This window comes from Gopherus flavomarginatus, chromosome 17 (genome assembly GCF_025201925.1).
Source record: "Gopherus flavomarginatus isolate rGopFla2 chromosome 17, rGopFla2.mat.asm, whole genome shotgun sequence".
NCBI lineage: Eukaryota > Metazoa > Chordata > Testudines > Testudinidae > Gopherus > Gopherus flavomarginatus.
In genome coordinates, this window is record NC_066633.1 from 2835520 (window position 1) to 2852423 (window position 16904).

The 16904-nt window shown below is 51.5% G+C and overlaps 2 protein-coding genes across 2 annotated transcripts in view; one reads left to right on the plus strand and one right to left on the minus strand.

Annotated features, from left to right (window-relative positions):
• Positions 1-16904, plus strand: part of NR6A1 (nuclear receptor subfamily 6 group A member 1) — a 418534-nt gene that overhangs the window by 329391 nt on the left and 72239 nt on the right. The window lies entirely within an intron of this gene.
• ADGRD2 (adhesion G protein-coupled receptor D2) overlaps positions 1-16904 on the minus strand; it is a 97859-nt gene that overhangs the window by 45227 nt on the left and 35728 nt on the right. Inside the window, exons 5-18 of the mRNA XM_050926227.1 lie at positions 16505-16579; positions 15829-15892; positions 14686-14922; positions 13039-13692; positions 11865-11963; positions 11164-11249; positions 10287-10565; positions 8289-8400; positions 6325-6459; positions 4734-4848; positions 3312-3417; positions 2917-2972; positions 450-576; positions 232-335 (exon numbers count right to left, since the gene is read on the minus strand). Of these exons, the coding sequence (XP_050782184.1) occupies positions 232-335; positions 450-576; positions 2917-2972; positions 3312-3417; positions 4734-4848; positions 6325-6459; positions 8289-8400; positions 10287-10565; positions 11164-11249; positions 11865-11963; positions 13039-13692; positions 14686-14922; positions 15829-15892; positions 16505-16579 (2249 nt within the window). The remainder of the gene's footprint in view (positions 1-231; positions 336-449; positions 577-2916; positions 2973-3311; positions 3418-4733; positions 4849-6324; positions 6460-8288; positions 8401-10286; positions 10566-11163; positions 11250-11864; positions 11964-13038; positions 13693-14685; positions 14923-15828; positions 15893-16504; positions 16580-16904) is intronic.

The window sequence follows — 16904 nt, forward strand, 5'->3', positions numbered from 1 at the left end:
AGTGTGCAGCTCTGTGCTTCTGGACTGACCCATTAAGGAAACCAAACTCAGAACTGCTGAGCAAGCCTGCAACAACAAACCCGCTCCCCCCAAACTCGGCTTTCACACAGACAGGAATGAAATGGCTACAGCTAACAGTATCTAATGTGCATTCTCAACTAAAGGCATTAAATATCATTCCCCCCACCCCCAATCTATAATGAATGCTACAAATGTCTAGATTCTTCTTACCCGACTGCCAGGAATAAAATGAATGTAACAATCAGGGCACAGAAGGAAACTCCACATCCAATAAACGTCAGGGTCTTCAGAGTCAGCTCCTCCTCCAAGCTCCTCTGTTCCAAAACATATAAAATAGGTATTGTTTGCAGCAGTGTGACCATCACCATGTTTGGACGCTAATGGCTGCGGAGTGTGTCCGATCATTTAATGAGATTTTGCTGATTTACCTGCACTTCATACACCTGCAACAGCACTGCAAAGTTGGTGGTGTGGTTGCAGAAGCAGCCTGTGGAATCTAGGTGAGACACTATGATGGAGCAGCCTACAGTGGACCACATTCCCCCGGTGTCTGGGCTAACATGGAGCAAGAGAGAGAGAGAGAAAAAAATACAAGGAAATTATCAGTCATCCCAAAGGAAAGTCAAAGCTCCCAGGAGAAATTCACACTCCCAGAGGAAGCAGAATTGCACTGAGGCGTGATGTGGCATCGAGGATATATCTCAAGAAGCAGATTTAGCACAGTACAAACACCCTGCTGGCCAGGATATCTCAGAGATTCAGCAGAAACAGAGACAAGCCGTAGATGAGGAAAATAGGCTGTGTTGGTTTTAAAAACAGGACTTTGCATCTTGTGTGCACTGGGCAAGTGGTGTTTGGAAATATGTTTGTTGGGCAGGGTATTGCTGAGAGGAGATGAGGACACCCACAACCAGCTAACACATTTATAACCATGACTTGCCCTGTCTACCCTAGGCACAAATTCTGCTTAAAACTATATAAACTAACCCATGTTAATTAAAATTTTTCCAAATACATCCTACATTCCTGTCTGGACAGGGCCCGAGCCACCCAGCAGTCCCGCACACCCATGTGCTTAATGGATCCACACACTTGTGAGCTGTATTCACAATTTGTCAGATTTGTCCTCCTCCATAAGTAGCACCACATTTTCACATGCCTGGCCCTTTTCCCCAGGAAAGGTAAAACTCCCATTGATGTCCCAGAATCAGTTCTGTGCATCAGACACAGCACACTGACCCTGTGGCTTGGGCAGGGCCGGCTCCAGGCACCAGCCCAGCAAGCAGGCGCTTGAGGCAGCCAACAGAGAGGGGCGGCACATCCGGCTCTTTGGCGGCGGATCCCTCACTCTCTCTTGGAGCGAAGGATCACGCACCGAATTGCCGCCGAAGACTGAAGTGGCGGCGGAAGAGCTGCAGATCACGATCATGCTTTTTTTTTTTTCCTTTCCCCCCTGCTTGAGGCAGTAAAAACCCTGGAGCTAGCCCTGGGCTTGGGGAAGCAGGGTTGTGCATTCAAATGATTTAATTACAGATCCATAAAACTTCATTGTCCCACTGCCACCACCCCAGTGATGTCTAGTAAAATACACAACCCAGTGCCAGACAGTATTCATGAAGTGTTTGCACCCTGCATTCCTGCTGTGCTAGAACTCTCAGCCCAGCCAGTCTTTGCTCAGTCAGGAGCCGTAATTAACCTGAGCTTTATGTTTCAGTCTCTCATACTCGATGAACGGTCACTTGCTTGTGAGCAACTTTTCCAAAGGGAATCATCCCAGGAGAGAACTCAACTGCAGCAGGTCTGGATGTCAGAGCAGAGAGAGACCTGGGATTTCTAATACGGCAGAGGACAGAAAACAAATTAACTAAAGGCTTGCTTTACCCACAGGTTGGGGTTTCAATCATTTTGCTTCCAGGGGCCGGTGCTCTCAGCATCACATCTCTATCCTCGCTGCATCCCTGGTGGCAAAGGCAATGGAGGCCTGGAGAACTCTGTCTATGCCAGGCCACTCCCCTGGTGAGCGTGTTCTGTACAGCACAAGCAGTGCGAGAAATGCACAAGAGCTGACTGCACTCACAGACTGTGCACCACCTAGGCTAAGGGGGTTTATAGAGCAATTCACACACCTCCTGGAACTGCCCTGGATTTAGAACATGGAGGGGGCTGGGTGCGCCGATTCCCAGCTGTCTAAGCTGGGATGTTAGTCAGAAAAGCTAGTGCCCTCATTTTTTGATGACTCCAGACATGTTTCAGTCTTGCTTAGGACCTGACCAGCCTGAACTCTTACCCCCAAAGATGCCAATCCCCAGCCCTTCCTCACTGACCCGACAAGCAGTGGAGGCTCCTAGCCCGTGAGTGGGATGGCGAGAGGGGAACTCCCAGTTCCAGCTAGGTCACTTGGGGGGCTGATGGCTTTGCCCAGGTCAGTCAGATGCTGGGCCTCAGTTTTACCATTTTTAAACTGGTCGTAATAACAGTTAATTATTTCCTGCAGCAGCAGAAGGGAAGAGCTGTGTGGGTTCATTGCTGAGTGTTAGGAAACACCCAAATCAGACGAACGTGACCCAAGAGGTTTCCAGTCCCACCCCCTTGGGAAGAGTGGGAGGACCAAGCCTTCGGCCAGCGTGGTCCCTTGGAGACACCTTGAAATGTAGGGGAGCTGTAACAGCCTTTGACTAAGCTGTAAGGAACCACTCAGCTGTCCACAGTGATGCTAGTGACTGTGCCAGCATATCTGCTTTGCAAGACAGGTCTGCTTTTGCCCAGTCTCCACCCAACTCTGCAGGGAGACGCGAACTCACCCACCGTGTGTTTTTGGTTTGGGGTTTTTTTTTGGGGGGGGGGGGAAGAGGGGGAACAGCTCAGAAATTGCGAGTTTGAATTGGAAAAAGGCACCTGATGCTGAAGTTCCAGAAAGCGCAGATCGGTTCCACAAGTTTGTCAGGTGGGTCCTGCAGGTGGAGACAGAGAAGAGGCGATCAGACACTCCAGGGCGTGCTGCAACTCGACCAATGCGCTAACCCAGGCCACATTTGGTTTCTAGCTGCACACAATCAGCCAGCCCCGGTCTCACACCTGCCCCCGGAAGCTGGCTTGGGCCTGAGACAAGTCAGAGGCAAACTTGGGTTAAATTCAAAGGGAATTTGACTCCTAGGAGACAGGCTTGGCTCAGCCTTCCACTGTCTCCCCAGGTCGCAGTGCAGTCCCTGTCTCTGGGCTAGGACTCTGCAATGAGGTCTTTGTTAGCTCCTGCTCTCTTCCATCGTTAACAGAGGAGGAGCATCGGGTACCTGGATGCGGTGCTGCAGGCGATAGCGTACAGATGTGCTGATCTCCTGGTAGTCGCTGCGTAGAGAGGATGAAATAATGGCGGAGCCCACCTGTGTGCTCAGATACCTGGGAACAGACAGCATGAGAGCTGAGCAGCGGGGTCATTTCTTAAACTGATTAATAAAATCTTTGTGGAGAACATGGACAAGGAAACAATTATCCCAGGGGATAATCAACAGGAGGGACCCCCGATGCCAGAACGAAGGCAGCCAATGGCTTATCTAGCCTAGGGTCCTGTCACCAATGCAAATGCTTCCAAGAAGGCATCGCCTCTCCATAGTGGACTCCCCCCTCAGTGGGGAAGATGCCATCCTGCCCTGGCTGATGAACCTGTGTTGCTGTACCTTAGCTAATGTACCCGTAGATGCTTTTCTTGCCCATATTAACATGGAGGGCTGCAAAAGCCAGAGGAAGAGGCGACTTTTCCCAGCTCTTCTAAACCCTAACTCCAGGCTGCCTCCCATAGGGCAGTTATACCCAGGTGATGTGAGACACAGCTGGGCTGGCAGCCCGGGCAAGGGGAGCTCAGGGTCTCTGTATATCAAGCAGTGACCCATTCTGGCTGCATCTGGGGCTAGAGTGATCAGAGCCACCTGCCCTTTGCTTCGGGGCGAGCTGTTCAGATGCAGGCACAGGGATCTTTAGGACAGAACATACTGGGGTTAGCAGGCAAATGAAAACCAGGCAGCACCTCCCCCATGGCTAATGTCAATGCGACTTCAGGTTAAATCATCCCAAGCAGGAGCAGCACAAGTGGAAGAGCGAAAGGCAAGACGCGAGAGAGGGCAGCTTGCCAGTTGGAGGCGACGGGCTGCTATCCCCACCTAGTGCTCCCAGGAGAACAGCCAGGCGCACAGCGGCTGCAGCCTGAGACGGCTAGTGCTTTGCTCAAGCCACTTGCCGGCCTGGCGCCCCTCCAGTATCTGCACTGACCCAGCCCCAGGAACCTCTGCTTCCAATTCAGCCACCAACCTGAGGTGGGGACTGGGCCAGTTCTGTCTGGACACTGTTAAATCATCCCAGCGAGAGGCATTCTCCGCAAGCTTGTCCACGTCCTTCTGCAGCGGGCCTATTGCACAGGTAACCCTGCCCAGGAGAGGATCCGCTCTGGGTCCCTCAGCAGGGCCTTAGCTGCCAGCCACTATAGAACGGACTAGCCCTCTCCCCTCTTTAGCGCAACCATGCGCCCTGGGGCCACAGTCTAGCCTAGTTTTGCGAGATATTTTCTGTGCAGAACTATTGGCTGCATGTGGCTGCAGCAGCGAGAGGACGCTCAAAGCACTGACATTGCTGCGGACTCCCGGGGCCTGGCCAGGTCTGACTGGCACATCCCTGTTTGTCTGGGGCTGGGCAGTACGACGACCAGGCGAACGCGCACTCACCGCCGTCCTCCGTCAGACGCGGCCACGTCCTGGAACACGGTGCTGCTCGCCGGGAGGAAGCACTGGAGGGAGGAGTAGCCGTACCACGTGTGGATCACAGTGACTGTGCTAAGACCTGAACAGAGACAATGGAGCGGGAGAAGGGGAAAAGCTTCCGCTTAGCGTCCCTGCTGACGACGCTCAGCCTGCCGTAAGTGCCAGTGGTCTCCTTTGCCGGGGGGCAGCCCGGGGCGGGAGCAGAGCTGCCAGAAACTCACCCAGCTCGATGCACGGGGGACCGTGGCTCACAAACAGCCATGTCCAGGGTTCGCCCCCTTGCAACTCCCTTTGAGGTTTAGTCAAGTATCAGAGGGGTAGCCGTGTTAGTCTGGATCTGTAAAAGCAGCAAAGAATCCTGTGGCACCTTACAGACTAACAGATGTTTTGGAGCGTGAGCTTTCGCGGGTGAATACCCACTTCTGACAAGCATCTGAGGAAGTGGGTATTCACCCACGAAAGCTCATGCTCCAAAACGTCTCTTAGTCTATAAGGTGCCACAGGATTCTTTGCTGCTTTGAGGTTTAGTTTCAAACAAGCCCAAAACTAGTTCCACACCTGCGCAATGGGAATCCCAGAACAGGCCTCCCCCGCAGGGCTATGGCCAGGACAGTCACTGAAGACTATGAGCAGCTCAGACCCCGCGGCGATGGGAGCCAGCCAAGTGTCTAGGAAAAACAGGCCACGTCTCAGCTGGCCTCACGATGTCACAGGGAAATCCTCCTGCACAATGGCTCTACCCCCTCCTCCATTTCCTCTCTAGCAACTGCCTCGCAAGAGACGATGGTGCCGGGAGCAAAGAACAGTCCGTCTCTGGAGTTCGTGTCAGGGGAACTGGCTGGCTTAGGAGATGGGCAATGAGGCCATGGCTGGTGCCATCAGCCAGCGCTGTCCCTAAGGGGGTGTGGGGCCTGGGGTGGACGTGATGAATCTGTCATGTCCGAGACCAACCTGTCACTTCCGGGACCGACCCCGCTGGCCAATCATGCTGGCCCACAGGGGGCCCCCAAAGAGCAGGGCCGGAGCAGTCTCCCCGATTCGCTGTACCCTAGGGATGGCTCTGCCACCAGCTTTGACCCAACCCCAAGTTGGCCATGACTGAAAGTCATTCGCCCCAATAAGGCTGTTGGGTGGATTGTGTGACAGGAGTTGGTGGGTCTCAGCTCTGAGCAGTCACACTCCCTATCACACAGCCATGCCTGGCAATGGTGATCCCCTAGGCTGTCCATCACAGCAGTGAGAAGCCAGGCAGTACCAGGGCCAGGAGCCAAGCCCCGTCTCTCCAGGTCCAGGTGGAGGCACTCGGGTGGCATGTTCACACGCACTGCTGCAGTCTCTGAAGTACCTGTTCATGGAGCGCTCTGAGACCCACACCCATTTCCTTCTCGCTGAGAATAGCCTCCATACAGCCGCTTTCCAAACGGAATTTGGGCAGAATATGTTAATTCAGGTATTACCACCAGCCCCTGTTACAAAGCTTCTGCATGAAGCTTCCCTCCTCCAAGTGGAGTCAGGGAGGGTCCCTCCAGGATGCAGGACACGGCTCTCACCCTACCTTTGGCTTTAAGTCTTTCTACTTCTTCAGGGGGAACTTCTATGAGGTCAGGCCCGCTTGCCTCCTGGCTTTGGATGAGATACACGTCACTGCTGGGCTCCTGCCGGCTGAGCTCCATCTTCCTGACTTCGATCCCTGGGGAAACAACCCCTGTCGGTATTTCCTCCAAAACCGCTACTCAAAATGCCATGGCCTGAGGCCCTAAGCAGAATATTTAGGATAGACATCGGATTCCTCTGGAAATCAGCCAGCCACATTCAGGCTTAGTTCACTGCCCACCTTAACCCCAGCTGAGCAGTGTAATATTTGCCTTTGGGGGTTGTCGTGTAATAATGGCCTGGCTCCACAGAGGGAACGGGCTGAGCTAGAGGATGGCATGAGGCTTTATCATACACACACACTCACACACTTTTTTCCAATAAGAGCAAAGCAGACACACAACAGTACAGTGTCAACCAGTGCCCTATCAGATCCACGTATTGGACACAACAAAGCCGGGTGTTCTCAAACCCTGGAGAATCTCGCCCAAGGCCTTTCCAGCCAATTGGAGCACAGCAGCCCCCCAAGTCCCCCTAGGACCAAGGAGAGGACAAAGCAAAAGAACCTGTGGGGGAGCTCCCCCCATACCCAGCCTCCTGGTGAGGCTCTTCAGACGGTGACATCATTGGCCAAAGGAAATGGTGGTAACTCAGAGATCTGCAAACTGAGCAAAGTCCCAGAGAACAGCCTGCCGGGCTCACTCCCACTTTGTGTGGGTGAGAGTGTGCGGGGAGGGATAGGACAAACTGACCTACTAGGGGTGTCCCGTGTCTAGGATTCAGTGGGGTGTCTACGTGATCGCTACCCCCACCTCCCCTGACACCCCACCCATCACTTCAGACCCGTGATACCACCCGAGCCCTCGGAGTGTTTGACGAAACCACATCAGCCCAGCCCGGCCGTTTGCTCAGAAGAAGATGCTGCCTCGCCCCTCAGCTTCTCTGCCAGCGCCTGTGTCCCTGGTGCCTGGACTAAAGTTTGTGGAAGCCCCTTCTTAAAATACTGGGAGACCTGAGCTTGCCGGTGTACCGAGCTGTGAGGCGCCATGTGCGTGGGCACATCACCCTCTTGTGGAGGCCTTGGGGAATGTCACTCTGACTGGAGCATTCCTCAGTGCTACTGCGCGGAAAGGATTTCTTCTAATTACCCTTCCTGGTTCGCAGTTTAAAATGAGATTACAGGGTGATGTCAAGTGATCAGGAAGGAAGGAAATACAGCCACAGCCTCCCTCAAGCCTCCCCTCCCACCCTTAAAATAGGAAGTTACTCTCTGCAGCCAGCTTTCCAAATGAGGCCTTCAAGTGCCCAATGTCAGACACCCCAGGCCTGATTTTCCGAAGAGTCAGCAGGAGCTATTGGCTCTCCACACCTGCAGCTGAGTGCCCACAAACTAGGGTGCCTCAAATCAGCAGACGTAGCTGAAATCATGGGCGATAATGCTCAGCCCTTGTATACCCAGTGTTATGTGACCTCGTGGGAGTTAGCAGAGGCAGGCCTGTTCCCCCAGTAATGACGTAAGCATGGGATCAGTGAAGAACAGAACCACCTCCGTTTCTCCCTGGCAAAGGGTACAGGGCAGTTCTCCTCCCGCTGCTGGAGCTGCTGCTACCAGTTCCCCGTTCTCTCGCAGACAGGACATGCACACACGGTCAAGAATTTCCTCCCAAGATTACGTTCTGAAATGGGGTCCCCCTGGGAACAGCCACCCTCTTGATGGGCTGCATGTGGGTGTGCAGAGAACACCCACTCCCCTAGCCAGGACAGTAACCCTGTTACACCACTTTCACCTTCAAAGTGCTGGGCTAGAAACTTGTCACACACACCCTGCCCACCACCATCCCAGGCAAACTATCACCGCCACTGCCTGAAGGCTGCTCAGGCTTGCCCCTTTCCAGTGCAAGGGGGCTCCAGGTTGTTCACACTCACCGATGTTCCTGTACTGGATCGTTATCTTTGTCCTTTCCGCAGTCAGAAGTTGGTCTAGGTTTGAAGCCATCCTATCCATGTTCTCTACAACAGTCATAGGCCCTCTGATAATCTAAGAAACACACAGTCATTTGTAAAAATAATGAAGAGTCCTTGTGCCACCTTAGAGACTAAAAGTTATTTGGGCATGAACTCACACAGTCATTTGTGAGATCTCTCTATATCAAATGATGTAGCTTACAGCCAGTGTTGTCAACTCTCCTGTCTCATGATATTTGGTGTTTTCAAAGCCTCGGCTCCAGGAGTCAGGTGATTACATGAAAACCTCAGTTTTCTGTTTTCTTTTCCCTTTTTTAAAAAAATAAGTCTCTTGCCCCACTGGCAGCAGAGGAAAGCTTGAAAATGTGAAACCTGTTCGCTCAAAAAACCAACAGGCAAATAAAGAGGATCCAACTTGCTTTTGGGGGGCCTGACTCCTGAGTTTTGAATACTTGGGGTTGTCTGTGCTGTAGAACACACACTCACATCCCCTGAAACCTACTCACAAGGGAAAGAGCTGCCCACAAGAAACTGAGCCATTACTTGAAGAGCTACAAATTCACGGCCTGATCCCAAGAGGTGCTGAGCACATGGACCATCCTGCGTATCACAAGTGTGACAGTGCTGCATAACATGGGCACTCGGAGCCTCACACCTTCCCCGCAGAGGTTGCTTTCACTTGAGCTAAAGAGGAATCTCTGGGAGTAGTAGTGGGTTTATGATGCAGCTGAGAAGTTCTCCAGGGGCAGGCTGTGCTGTGCACGTAACCCCTGGCCGCTGCACATACCCCAGCCAGAGAGCTTGACTCTTGAGCTCAAGCCATGATCTCTGGAGGCCTCTGGTTCAACCCCCAGTGGACTGGCCACGACGGTAGCTGTTACACATACACCCAGGAGGGGCCAGGTCATTACAATATACAGAAAGGGCTGGCCCGAGAGGACAAGATAAAAGCAATCCCAGCATCCAATGGAGAAGGCCCTCGCTTCGGGAGACATGATGAAAATTTCTCACACAAGGCTCTACAGTGTTTTGAACAGTTTGGGGACTGGAAACAGATGCTGTCTTGGCATCCCATCTGCAAACATTACAACAATGCACTTCTAAAAAGCTAGCGCGTGATCCCTGCCAGGCACAGCAGTGGGTGAAGCAAAGTGCCAGCTATCTGCCACAGACTGCGTTAACCCCCCAGGGAACAGGCCCCGGAATGGCAAGTGTCCTGGCATCAGGCAAGCTGGCTTGAACAGGACAGAAGCCGAGGGGGGCTCCCAAAGGAACCTGCAAGGAGGGGGCAGCTTGGAGTTTTAGCAATGGACAGCAGCAAACGCACGATCACTGGAGCAAGCAAAGACTGCTGCAGGCGGGTGTTTGATGTGCTGCCCGATGCTGCCTGACAGCATCAAAGTAGGAGTCATGGGTTTACACCTTGAGACACAGCAATTCCTGGCACTGCTGCTACTCTAGGGCAGGGCGAGACAGTTCAGAAATCATCTGATCCTCTCGCTGTCCATCAAAATATTCATGCAGCTCTGGAGCCAAACTGGATCGCTGCAAAGGTTCAGAACACCTGGTTAATTCCTCCATAGATGCCTCCATCCCTGCCCCCTAATCATCTCATTTTCATGCTGTCTGTGCAATCCCAGGCTCCAGCCAGGAGCTGGACTGCAAGTGCCATGATGTTGCCAGGAAGGCTGTTTGCATGAGATCCAGCATGCCTACAATCTCTAGAGAGAGCCTCCTCTTCCCGTTCCAGCCAGCCCCAAACTCTGACCTTCGGAGGTTTGCCCCACACTAGGCCCACCCCCATGATTAGTCATCAGGTCATTGTGAGCCAGTGAATCAAGGAACTGCAGATCCCAGCAGCATGGTTCGATGTGACACACACCTAGTCTGCAGTGTCACAGACCATGCTGAGGCCAGGCAGATAGCTGGGTTCAGGCACACATCACAAGCCTATTTCACCTGGCTGATTTCTGACCACTGGTCAGTATTTTGCTCCTCCAGGATCAGTCCAGTCACTTCCACGTAATACTGACTCAGCTGCTCCAGCATCTCCAGCTGTTCCTGCTCCTGGACTTCAATGTCTGAAACTTGCTTTAGAAACTGGACCACGCCAAGCAGGTCAGCTGGCTTCACTGGGGTCTCCTCCTCCCGCAGGACGCTCGTCAGAGCATGGAGAACATTGACAGCTGCCAAGATGTTCACGTCTCTAACATCGCCCAAGAAAACATTCTCAGGAATCTGCCAAGGAAAAGGCTTTTACCCCAGAGCAGACCCCACCTCTGCCCAAAGACATCAAATGATGTGGAGTTAATTAAGGGCTACGGGTGATACTCTGTGCCCACCCTCCAATACACAAGGAGGCTGCCCTGCCAGCCACCCATAAGCTATTAACCTGCAAGCTGGTGACTAGTGGAAAATGCATCCTGTGCAGGGAAGGGAGATCGGCCCCTGCTCTGCCACACAGGAGTATATGGGTGTTTGCTGAACTCAGCCTGCAAACGAGACCGGGAATCACTGCTATAAACAGGGCTCCCCTGCTCACAGTAACAAGTCCCCCAGATCAGGCCCTGGGGCTGTGAAATGGGCTCAGTTTGCCAAAATGATACAAAGGTAAATATTTAAAAAGCCAGTAAAAGGTGGCGGGTCTATTCGTGAGGTTCCTCTCACTCCTGGAGGGCAGCACTAGAGGGGCCTGGGGCGCACAGCTTCAGGCTGGGAGGAAAAGAAACATGCACAAGAATGAACAATGGCACAGCAAGGCGGCTCTGGCCTGTTCTCAGCATCGGGAACTCCCAGCAACGAAAGGTCCCGAGGGTCTGGGCTCTCACGCACTCACCACGGTAGCATTTACGAGGGTATTAACCCGACTGATCAGGGGTGGGTTGGATTCTGACTGGGTTTTCTTCAGGAGTAAATACACATCTGAGAATAAACACAAAGACACAAGTGTTGCCATGATCCCCAGTAAAGTCCCATTTCAAGTGCCTGGACAGTAGCTCCTTGGGATTCACTGATGTGCTAGGAGGACAATCAGGACAAGCTGCCGGGACTTGGGGAGGTAATTTGTGCCTTTTACCTTTAGCGCAAAGACACCAAGAGCTGACACTTCAGCTGCTCAGCCAAACTTTTGATCTCTGTGACTTCCCCTCCCTCAGCCCATCTCCTCACCCAACAGGACCAGAGATGCTTGGATTTGATCTTACCCTACAGTGCTGTCACTGTAAGGGGGACAATACCCGGGAGTCCTGCAACGTGCAGTGTGGATAACAGACAACTGAATAAACTGAAGATAAAAAAATTAAAATCGGTAAGAGCAGCAAAGCGAGAGCATTCGGCCAGGACACACTTGGACTGAGGCTGTGGCTACAGCACATATTGACATTTATGTAATTTAGAAAGTTGGAAATGCTAGAGATTGTAGAAGATTAGACTGTAAACTCTCCAGGGCAGAGACTGTGTCTGTATAGGGCCTGATCCTGGCCAGGACCTCTGGGTGCTACCACAATGGAGATAATCAATCAATCATGCTGGCTGTACCCTTCTTGTAATGGCAGACGAAAGGTAAGGAATGCAAACAAGAAGTGTCACTGACTCCACCACTGCCAATGTCCAGAACTCTGCATTGCTCCACAGGCCCTGGGGAGAGACACAAACAAGGCCCACAGTGCTGAGACACGCGCTGGCCCCCACCGGACGGGACGTTTTCACAAATCAGCCACAAAAACTTTGTTTAAGGCTGAAAATCACCAGTTGCTCCTTAAACAGCCCCACTGTTCTCCCAGGCACGGCCTGGAGCATGCATTCCTGGGGTTGCTCCAAAACATAGCTTCTCAGATAACTTGCAGTTAGATGCCCACCCCAGATACACCACAAGGAGACAGAAACACCAAGGCTTGAGTTGTGGGTTTGATTAGGAATTGTCAAGCCAGCTGGGATAAACTGTGGTGCTAAATAGTGCCTTTCACGCAGGAGGCTCCGGAAGCACTAGGAAGATGATATACAGGGTCCAACAACAGTAATCAATGGATAACAGGGGAGCAAGTGTAGCCTGAAGCTATTTCTGCACTACGCAGCTTTTAGCGACACAGCCGAGCCGCTACAGCCGTGCCGCTAAAAGGCACGCAGCGCAGCTGCTGTTTTGTCAGCAGGAAAGAGTTCTGCCGCCGACAAAAAACCTCCACTCCCAACGAGCGGTGTTAGCGTGGTCGGTGGAGTGCTCTCTGTTCACACAAGTGCTTATTGTCGACAAAACTTTTGTCTTTCGAGAGAAGAGTGGAGACAAAGCCTAACTTCTCCAACTGAAACTAGAGGGGAAACATGGAGGAGGAAGAGTATAATGAGCCCAGTGGGAATTTGTCCAGGACACTGGAGTTCATGACGAAAAGTGCCATGGAACCTTTAATGACCACAGATGAACAGGACCTCGGTCTCAGCTCTTATGTGGATGGTGACTACCTCCCTTCCCCCAACACTCAAACCAACCCTCCTTTCCCTCCCCAAAAGATACACCATCCTCCAAACATTCCCCAGCTCTCCGTCCTCCCAGTGCAAACCTCTCTTCCTATGGGTGATGCTTACGCCCACACGGAGGCCTGCCATCTTCGGTACGGCTGTACCTGGCAGAAGGGCACTGTCTTTTGCTGATCTTCAGCTCAGAACCTAAGCTTAAAGCAAAGTATGCCGAGGACCTGATGTCGCAAATGAGTCTTACCTGGGCAAAGAAACTGCGCTGTCACTTCTTGTACAGTGGGCTCAATCTCCAGAGTGTAACTGCCCCACCCGAAGATAAGCTCATGGTCTATCAGACAGCACGACCGGACTCTCTCTATCTGCTCTTCGCTAAGGACTGTCCGCCACACGTTCAGGTCAGTGATGTTCCCACTGAAGGACTCTTTCTCCTTGAAGGTGCCCCCTAGTGAATCCTGGTCTTGCCCAATAATGAAAGTTCCATGATCGTAAATAGCCTGGCTGGCCAGCGGCCCTGCGGCACACAATCCAGCAGCAGAGGCCTTCTTCTTCCCGTCGGCGTAGATGGCCCATGTCCCGTTCTGCTGCTGCCAGGTGACACAGAAGTGATGCCACTGCCCATCGCTGCGGAACACGGGCAGGTACGGGGAGTGGTGTCCGTGGACAATGATTGCAAATCGTACAAACCCTTCCTCATCAACAAAGCCGCGCAGCTGGAACTCATTAATGAAAGCAGGGACAGCATAGGAGAAGATGGTGGAAATCTCCTGGGTCTTTTTGTCCCACTGGATGTGGGCACAGGCGGTGACAGCAGGCATCACGGGGAAGTTGGCCAGCACCTTCACATACTTAGTGTCCGTTTTGTTTCTGAACATCAGGATTGGTGCTCTGTGAATTCCTGGAAGGGGAACATTCAAAACTTCAGCCAAGAGAGGGCAGGAACCTGGACCAAACCCTGCTCCCTCTCTCTGGGAGACAACTATTTCTTTTATTTCATTCCCACAAATGCTAAAGACCTTGACCCCCAGCATACCACAATATCATAAATACATGCTTGAGGGTTCTCAGCTACTTCTAAAGGGGATGGTGCTGGCTACAGTGATGCCTGGAGAGGGAAGGGGAGTTTGATGCTAGTGCATTTCTGCAATTGCCACACCTGAAAAGTGACACTTCCAGCAACCAGGATGGTAAACAATGAATTTGGGATTAACTGCTCATCGCCAATGGCCTGTCTTCTGGAGGCAGAGCTTAGAGAAGACCTCCCAGATCACCCGACCCATGCTCAGCACAGCTGGGATACATGACTACCCAGTGCTGGATTGCTACAGCCTACGCCCCCTGTCATATTACTTATATGATTACTTCTGCAGATATGTTCCAGGGGATACATCCAGCAAAACCATCCTTGTCTTGATGCTAAGGTGGAGCATGGAGAATTAGTCCATGACACCCCAGGGCATGAGATCCCCCCTGAAAACTCTCTTTTGCCAGGATATCCACAAATAACTGGATACTGGTGAGACATCTGATGTACCACTGCCTGGCCTGCTGACCAATACCCTCTCATTGTTTCCTTGTACTCCTCCTTCTCTCTGTGTCCATCTGTTGGGTCTTGTCTTATACTTCAATTGTAAGCTCCCTGGGTCAGGTTCAGTCCTTTTGGCTTGTGTCTGTACAGCACCTTGCGCAATGTGGCCCTGGTCCATGCTAGGGCTCCTAGGGCCTACCACAATACAAATCACAAGAATAATTTTTCCAGACTGATAACTTCCCCTCACAATATCCAGACATACGTGTTTTATAAAAGAAGGATCCGACCTCTGGGCCTTCCTGGGTTTCTTTGCCCCTGGCTAGGCCAGGCTAGCTGCCCCAATACCCATCTTATACTCACGTCTCTGTTTGTGCTTCCGCAGGAATGCCTCCCTCTCGGCTAACCAGACAGAGCTTTGCACTTGCAGGGAGCGCAGCAGTTTTCTGACCGAAGCCAGCTCGCTGTCCTGGATCTCAAAGAGTACCTGCGCAAAGCGTTGTTCACAGTGTCTGTTCGCATGCCACCAGTCCAGGGGGATGTCCACGTATTCATAAACATCTCCCAAGGTTGTGACGATGGCAGCAGCAGCACCAAACTCTGAAAGGCAGACATGCAAGCTGGACCATTGCTACCCCATGCAGCACAGGAGCCGGTTTGCAGAAAGCACCAGAGCTATGTCCTCATTCCCTGCACATTCGGCCCCGGACGCATGAGGCCTTCACGTCAACAGCCTCAGTAATACTAACTACATGCCACACACCTGCTCGTGCCACCTGGGGCCAGCCTCATGCAGCAGATCAGCCGTGCACTTGCAAACATGGGGTCTGCGCAGCCCTCAGAAAGTCAGAAGCAGAATCTTGCACCCGTACGCAGCACAAAGGGACATCAGTGAACAGGGACAGATTTTAGTGGATTGCCTCGGGCCTAAGACGAGGGAGAGCTGCAAGCTGCACTTTAGCACACGTGTCTGGAAGTGTTGGCTTTCCCCAGGCCCCACCCTCAGACCTGATTCATCCGTGTGAAATACCCAAAACAGTGGCAATGTCAGGACAAAACGACACACACTGCCGTTCACCAGAGGGATACACTTTAAGACGACATCTTACTCAAACTCACTCAGGGACTTACGGACAGAGCTAAGGCCCCGTTTTTCAGCTCCCCTCTTTCCATATTTGCAAGTGGCAATTTGCGCTCACAAAATTGCTCCCACATTGGTTGTACTCACAAATGCATCACAGGCACAAATATCAGCAGTTGGACAGCACTTACCTGATATTTACCTGCTAACCTGGCACCGTAGTTAGCTGTACAAATACTAATATTTACACCTGCAATCAAATATGGGTCCAACAAACATTGGTTGCAATTTACAACCATATAAAAAGGTGTGGGTGTGTGTGGGGGGTAAACGCTAGCTCTTACAGTCCCAAACATATTGTCATAGATTCTCCGTGCTGAATACTGTTCACACAAAAAGACTCAAGTGCTAATTAGGACACTAACCTTTTGAAGTGTGATTATCAGCAAGGGCAGTAAAGTCTAAGAATTCCCTGGACAGGCTACCAATCTGCAAGAAATAACACCACACGGTGGGAGTAAGGTTTAGAGCGTACGTTTACTGGTTACTTCCCTCTTTAAGCCCATGGAGTCTGGCGTCTCTGCTCACGCTGCACTGTTCTAGCAAGTTTTCCTTGTTATATACACATGTATATAAAGAATCTCTGAAAATAAACATTTCAGAGCAAAATACTCTCCTCCACACAGCTACATGGAATAATCAGGAAACTAGAAATATAACAATAACCCTTGCTGAGGCTCTAAAAGCCAAGTGCTATTATTAAAGTACCTGAATCTGCCAAGTGAAATCTACCTCTTGCTGAAACACTGGAAGATGGAACCTACCAGAGCATGACCAGTAGCAACCATCTCCTTTGGGTTGCAGCATCAATAATAAGCCAGTGACTAAATACACTGATCTATCAGAAAAGGTGTAGCAGGGTTTATTCATTTTATTTTAGGAGATTTATTCCAGTGTTACTCAGAATGACCTCACCTAGGACTCAGGCCCTGTGTTCCAACATCCTGATTGTTAGGGAAATGTCTTATGGACAATTCCTAGTGGTTTTAAGCATTCAAATTATCCAGCTACTCAAAGCAATTAAGTCCTTGTAAAACTTACCAGAAAGCTGAGGAACCAGTACTCAGGTCTCGAGTGTCGCCTGACCATGTTGACGAGCTGGAAATCTTTCCCTCTCTGCTGGAATGGACAAAGCAGTGCTAGATAAAGATGTCCTGCAGCTGCAGAGCTAATTCTTGCAAACAGAAATGGGGGGAAAGAGACTCAACAGAAAATATCCATCCTAGATAGCCTGCTAGGCCCACTCTGTGCCTGTTGCAGACGAGATACCAAAAGCTGATAACTGCAGAAGCTAAAAGCAGCAAAGAATCCTGTGGCACCTTATAAACTAACAGACGTATTGGAGCATGAGCTTTCGTTGGTGAATACCCACTTCGTCAGATGCATTCACCCACGAAAGCTCATGCTCCAATACATCTGTTACTTTATAAGGTACCACAGG